At 47.7% G+C, this 7,063-nt stretch overlaps 1 protein-coding gene across 1 annotated transcript; it reads left to right on the plus strand.

The window, feature by feature from the left end:
• Window positions 1-4,785: 4,785 nt before the first annotated feature.
• LOC120639875 lies at window positions 4,786-5,361 on the plus strand. Its single transcript, XM_039915800.1, has one exon. It carries the CDS (start codon window positions 4,786-4,788, stop codon window positions 5,359-5,361), a length of 576 nt encoding a protein of 191 aa, XP_039771734.1.
• Window positions 5,362-7,063: the final 1,702 nt, after the last annotated feature.

A 7,063-nucleotide genomic window follows, 5' to 3' on the forward strand; every position in this document is an offset into this window, starting at 1 on the left:
CAAGTTGTGTACTCACTCTTGCCTACTCTACTCTTTTTGCTCTTGGGGATACTCTACTGCTGCTCAGTTCCTGCCGATGCGAGGGAGTTCACCCGTAGTTACCAGGAGTACGAGGACTTCTAGGCGTTTTGTCTCCCAGTCGACGTCCCTGTGGTGCCCAGCTTCCGAGTATTCGTATATGTTCTACGCTTCCGCTGTATCAGACATTTTTGTCATTAATGTAATAAATAACATTCGTATTCACTTTATTATATCTTTTTACATGATATGTGCTGTGATATATTGTTCATTCTGTTGTATATACGTGTGACTTGATCCTGGCACGTATATGATTGCTCGGTTTATGTTCTTTTATAAACCGGGTGTTACAGTTTTCTTTTAACCCAAGCCTATACAGCCAATAAAATGAAGGTCACCCCCCTCCTAGGGTGTGTGGTGTTTCCCCAATTCTCTACAAGGTATCATGAGTCCGGGCCCTCTCCTTGCCCAACCGTGCGCCCCTCTCTCTTCCGCTACCCTAGCTGCCATCCAGGGGACTCCCCCCCACCGGCGCCACTGTGACACCCTAGGTGTCTGCACAGTAGGTGTGTATCTATTATATGCATCATGTGCTTGAATTGCTTGAAAAAGGATCTTTTGTAAATACAAAAGGTTATATGTGTAATTATGATTTTATTCAAGGTCCTTTTTATAGTTTTATTTGAATAGGATGGGTAATTATAGCTTTTGTGGAGCATGTTTTTGCAAAATGTAGTGTAATCATTGCATGGCAGGAAAAGTTTCAATTCAGCCTAAGTTTAAAGTGAATTTGCATTGAAAAAGACAAAATTCCCTGGAATTTAAAATCTCTCCTATATTTTCAAAAATAGCTCTTGAATCTTTGATCAAATAATTTTTTGCACAACATCAAAGTTGTAGATCTTGAAAAGTTGAACAACTTTCATGTTGGGCACTTTTTCATTTGAGCCCTAGATTAAAAGTTATCCTTGTTTTACAGTTTGGTCCCTAGAATTTTTGGAAATTGTAAAATAGCCCGTTTTCCCCTTCGTCCTGCCTACTTGCTTGCTCTGCTTCACGGCGCCACCCGTCAGCGCCGCCCGCCCGCCGTGGAGGGCCAGCCCAGGCCACCTCCTGCCTGGCAGCTTCCATGCGTCGCGCCTGGGCATCCCACTGCCCTCCTTTCCTCGCGCTGGTGCCCTCTCCCTTCGCCACGCCGCCAGAACCGCCTGTGCGGCCGCCACCTCGACGTCGCCGTGGCCCGGCCAAGACAGAGCCCGCCGCCTTCTCTTCGTGCGTGCACGAGCAATACAAGAACTCCAGAAACCCATTCCCCTCGCTCTTTCGCTCATTCCTCGCTCCCACGCCCCAGAACGCCGCCGCCGCTCCACCCGCAATGTTGGCAAGCTAACCCTCGCCGTCGACCCGCCATTCCAGAGCAGCTCCGCCCGCGCTGACCCCCTAGCGAGCTCCGCCGTGAGCCCGCGCAGCTCCCCAACCCGGATTGCCCCCTCTTTCCCTCACCGGAGCACCCTAGCCGTCGTTGAACCTCCGCCGCAGCCGCCCTGCTTCGTCGAGCCGCCGCCTCCGAGCACCTCCCCGCACAAAGACCACCCAGAGGTGCGCCTTGACCCGGTGAAGCTCCCACTCTTCTTTCCCCTCGCCGCCGGTGACCCCTCGCCGGGATTTGGCCGGTCAACGCCGCGCCCCCTCTCTGACCACCGGCCAGGGACCTCGGGTTGAGAAGAAACGAAAACCTGGGGGGGTTATTTGAATAACTCGTGACTCAAATGAATAGTAGCAGCAAGGACCTTTTTGCTATGTTTTGCAGTGAACTTTGAAATTCAATCGAAATTCATAGAAAATTCGTAAAATAGCAAATCTAGTTGTTCTGGAATCCTTGTGTAAAGCTCTATGCAGTAGAATCAAAATATGGTGGATGTTTGTTGAAAGTTTTTGCTGTACAAATTAATTTGTATCACTAGGTATAGAAAGACTTGTTGTTTTATCTTTTTCTTAACTGATGATTGAAGCCATGTCTTGCTGCGAAATTTTTATGGTTGTTTGTTCATACGACACTAGTCTTGTTATAAAAATTTCGTGGTCAGTTCTCATGTGTAGCTATTTCTTTGATTTAATCCTTTTTTAGTAGACTTTAATTATGATAAATAGTTTATGTTGATGATAAATCATGAAAATATTTATGAGTGTTCTATGTGAATAGTTTAGCTTGTCCATGAAGTTTGAGCTTCATTTAATTACTAGAACAGAAGTTAAAATGAATCTTGTTAGATTGATGTCTGTTTTTTTTGTTTTCTCAGAATTAATTGTATTTAGATAAAATCATGAAAAATTTACAGTAGCTAATTCATCTCTATGTCGACATTCTGTTAAATTTTGAGCTTCTTTTTTGCTATTATTTAACCTGTATAATTCAATCTTTCTCTAGGTATTGTCTGAATGAATGAATTGTTCTGAATAAGTGGCTACATGTTTTGGCATGAAATTAACAGGATTGCTTACTCTGTTCATATTCTGTTTATTGTAATTTTTTGTAAATTTATTACTGTTTGTGCTCTGAGTTGTTGATTTGTTAACAAACCAAGATTTAATTGCTATAGGAAACTACTCCCACTTGTTTAGGAAGTTAGTATAGCTTTCTTGTGCTGTTGATCATGATGCCTTGTGTAGTTAGAAGTGTTAGTTAACTACTCTATAAACGATTGCCCATGTGTGTATTAATTTTGTTTGCTTAGCTTCACTACATCGTGAGTGTGTTTATAATATTGTTCTTGCATTACATATAGATACATCTGCTCTATCGGACGGGACGTACGAGCTGATCCCGGAGTCTGACGGAGGTGATTTCGAAGCTCAAGTGAACACTGATGTACTAACTGAAGCCCCGGATCAAAGTTCGGAAGATCCCAGTGCTGAAATAGTTAGTGACTACCGAGAAGGCAAGCCCCGGACATAACCTATATTTCAAATTATTATCATTTACTGTTATTACTTGCTTATGCATTTACAGTTCTTAGGATTTGAATTGAAACCCTAGATGCATGATCCTAGGAACCTATGTACTGAACACTAGACCTGAGTTCGAATAATTGCTAAGCTTATAGGACCGGTAAAAGTCGAGTGATTGCCTGTCACTCGCGAGCTCTATAGGAATTTCTTGTTTACCTTTCTGTTATCAATATAAGGACGACAGACGGGGTTGTGTTCGATATCATGACCTTGTGTGAGACCCCGTCTGTGTTGATGAACTTGCTAAGGTCGCGGTGTGTGGTAGCGGTGGTTAAGTTTTTGAACGTACTAGCCACATGCCGTAAATATGGTACGCGGCAAGCCTAGTAGCCGATTGGATCGGGGAGTGGATATACCTTTCACTATCTCTTAGGGATAGGTTTTATTTTTATGTTGCGCAACACTACAACTTCGAGGGACAAGGTTGGACCTTGGAGCCCTGTGGTCGGGGAGAGTGACCCTATCCACAAGCCGGAAAGAAAAGTAAACAGTTGTTTGGGAACGACCCGACGGTGTTCCAAACGTGTGTGTTAGGTCTGCCTGGCCAGGTTAACAAATTCGATTCGAATCGTCTGCTTCTCACAGTTTGGGACTGCTTGATCCCTTTGCCACACAGAGTAATAAGAGCAATAGTATTATGATCAATCTTGATGTCTGCTTAAAGATCTACCTTGGTTGGTTAGTAGTTGCTTACATAGAATGGTTAATCAACTAGAATCTTGAAAGCTAAAACTTGAAAGTAAGGACCTACTCTTTATTGCTTTTCAGCAAAAGGAAAACCAGAGCCTCACATAACCTTGCATAGTCTAGCTAAAGTGGGATACGTATACCCGTTGACGGTTAAGTCTTGCTGAGTATTAGAATACTCAGCCTTGCTGTTGAAACCCTTTTTCAGGTATGAGTTTTGAGGATCAGATCGCTAGCTTGACCTATCCTTGCTCTTTGCCTCCTGGCTGGTCCGTAGAGTGGGATACGTCTTCGGCCGACAATGACCTTGACGAGTGATACCTTACTTGGGCTAGCCTGGTATACTTTTGCGACGTGTTGTAGCTGTCGTGTTTTATCTTCCGCTGTTTAAACTCTGAAGTTTTACACTTAAGGCTTGTATAACTGTTTTACTAAAGTTTGTTTTGTAATAATGGTTTGAACTGGTTTGTAATCTCTACTTTGCCTGTGTTGTAAAATTGTGGTTGTAATATCTCTGGACTCGCCTTCGTGCGGGGTATGCTTGTTCGATCCGAGAACAGGTGGTTGTATCGGGACGATACCCGACAGACCAAGAATTGTTCCGTTTGAAGTGCGTTTGAGCTGGTGTTGCCTTTATGATGATGGCCTGTGCACTTGAGCGGGGATAATTCAGGTGGTTCTGCCATAGCCACCTCCTCCCTGCGCCCTAACCCTAGGGTGCCTCCTCCTCTCCTGCGTCCTAACTCTAGGGCGCCTACCACACCACCAGCCGCCGCCCTTTCTGCATGCAGCGGCCTTCTCCTTCCTCACCGGCGCTCTCCAGATTGCATTTGCAATCATGACGGATTCCTCCACCTCCTCGGCCACATCCCCGGCGATGGGTGCCCCCACCATGGCGTCCACGGGCGCCCCACCATGCCGTCCATGGGCTCCCCCACCATGCCTTCCGCCTCAGATGCCATGGCCCTCTACGTCCACCCCTTCACCACGATCAGCGTCAAGGCTCATGTTCCCATGACGTTGGAGCTCCCTAACTCAAACTACAGCAAGTAGGTGTCCTTCTTCAAGGCAATGTGCTTCGGCATCCTCTACCACATCGACGGCACCGTTCCTCCCCGCCGCACCGATCCCCTATGGGAACAGGTGGACTACTGCATCCGCACATGGCTCTATGGCTCCATTGCCGACTCTGTCCTCGACTTCACCATGGCTGAAGATCAGACTGCACGGGAGCTTTGGGTCGCCATCGCCAACAAGTTTCAGGCGAACCAAGCACCCCGCGCCATCTTCCTGAGCGAGGATTTTCACTCCACAACTCAGGGTGATCTCTCTGTCATGGAATTCGGCAAGAAGATGATGCTGGCCGCAGATGTGCTTCGCAACATCGGCCACCCTATGGCCGAACCCACCCTGGTGTTGAACCTGCTGCGCGGCATCCATCCCAAGTTCAGCAACACCAAGGACCTCGTCGCAGCCACCAGGAACATCACGTTCAATGAGGCCCTAGATCAGTTTGCCCTCAATGAGCTACGTTTGGTGAACGAGGCAAAGGTTCTGTCCTCCTCAGCCTTGGTTGCTGCCACTACGGGATGCGGGTCCTCGTGCTGTCCCTCCTCCTCCACCAGCCAGCACATGCAGCAGCAATAGCAGCCGTAGCAGCAGCAGCGCTGGCACAAGAAGAAGGGCAACAAGGGCCCTAATTCCAGCGGTGGCCAGCAGCAGCAGTACCACCACCAGAAGCAGCAGAACAAACGCGGCCTCGGTGGCAACACTCCCACCGGCCCGTGGTTCTGCTTCTCCCCATGGGGTCCCTCCGGTGGCCAGGGCGGGTCCTTGACGAGCTGGCATGGTCAGGGCCTGCTGGGATCAGCCCCGCAGCGGGCCTACACTGCATTTGCCCCCTGTAGTACCCCACACTTCCCAGCAGCCCTTCCAGCAACAGTTTCAGTAGCAGCCCGCGCAGTCATGGGACCAGGCGGGTCTGATTGGGGTGCTGCAGCTGTAGGGATCTTCTCCATGGGTGATGGACTCCGGTGTCTCCACCCACATGCAGTCCTCGGATGGTATACTTCTCTCTCGCTCACCTGCTTCGCATGTTTCTATTTCGGTAGGCAATGGTTCACATATTCTCGTAACATCTAGAGGTCATTCTATCCTACCCACCGCTGCATCAAATTTTGCCCTTAATAATGTCCTCATTGTTCCTTCTATCGTTCGCAATCTTCTGTCTATTCGTCTGTTCACCCGTGACAACAGCTGCTCGATAGAATTTGATGCCTTTGGTTTCTCTGTGAAGGACCTCAGGACGCGGCGCATGATTCTTCGCTGCAATAGCGATGGCGACCTATAAACCATATCCGCTGCTACTCCTATCACCGCCCAGGCTCTTCTTGCTGCATTGTCGTTGCAATGGCATCAACGTCTTGGTCACCCGGGGTCTGCAGCCATTATTAGCCTTAGAAACATTCATTCTATAGCTTGTAATAAATCAGACAGCACACTTTGTCATGCCTGTTAGCTTGGCAAACATGCTCGTCTCCCATTTGTTACCTCTATTTCACAACTGCTTCTCCTTTTGAGATAGTTCATTGTGATGTTTGGACGTCTCCCGTTTCAAGCACATCAGGCTACTCATATTATTTGGTTTTGTTGGATGATTTCTCTCACTTTTGCTGGACTTTCCCTCTGCATCGAAAGTCTGATGTGCACGGTCACTTAGTTGATTTTATTGCCTATGCTCATACACAATTTAGCCTTCCTGTTAAATGCTTTCACGCTAATAATGGAACTGAGTTTGTCAACAAGTCCACGATGACTCACCTAGCAGCTCATGGGATCTTGTTTAGACTCTCTTGCCCATACACCTCACCCCAGAACAGCAAGGCCGAGCGTGTCCTTCGTACTCTCAATAACACCATGCGCACAGTGCTCATTCGTGCATCCATGCCGCCCCCCTACTGGGCTGAGGCCCTTGCAGTAGCCACATATTTGCTAAACCGCCGTCCTTCATCATCCATTGGTGGTGAAGTCCCCTATACGCGCCTTTATCATACTCCTCCCTCCTACGATCATTTAGACATCTTCGAGTGCCTTTGCTATCCAACCCTATAGGCAACCTCCCCACACAATCTAGCCCCTCGCTCGACTGCATGTGTGTTTGTGGGGTATCCATCTTCTCACAAAGGGTATCGCTGCCTCGATCTCTCTACTAGGCGCATCATCATCTCACGCCATGTCGTATTTGATGAGTTTTCCTTTCCCTTTGCTCGGGATCCTCCTGTGCCTCAGTCCTCTCTAGATTTCCTCCTCGATGACATTTTGGATATTGTGCATTGTCCTACTAACCATG

The sequence above is a fragment of the Panicum virgatum genome, chromosome 7K (genome assembly GCF_016808335.1).
Source record: "Panicum virgatum strain AP13 chromosome 7K, P.virgatum_v5, whole genome shotgun sequence".
Classification (NCBI taxonomy): Eukaryota; Viridiplantae; Streptophyta; class Magnoliopsida; order Poales; family Poaceae; genus Panicum; species Panicum virgatum.

Excerpts from the sequence above, each read along its gene's own strand:
- LOC120639875 (XM_039915800.1), top strand. The coding sequence starts at position 4,786 with ATGTGCTTCGGCATCCTCTACCACATCGACGGCACCGTTCCTCCCCGC.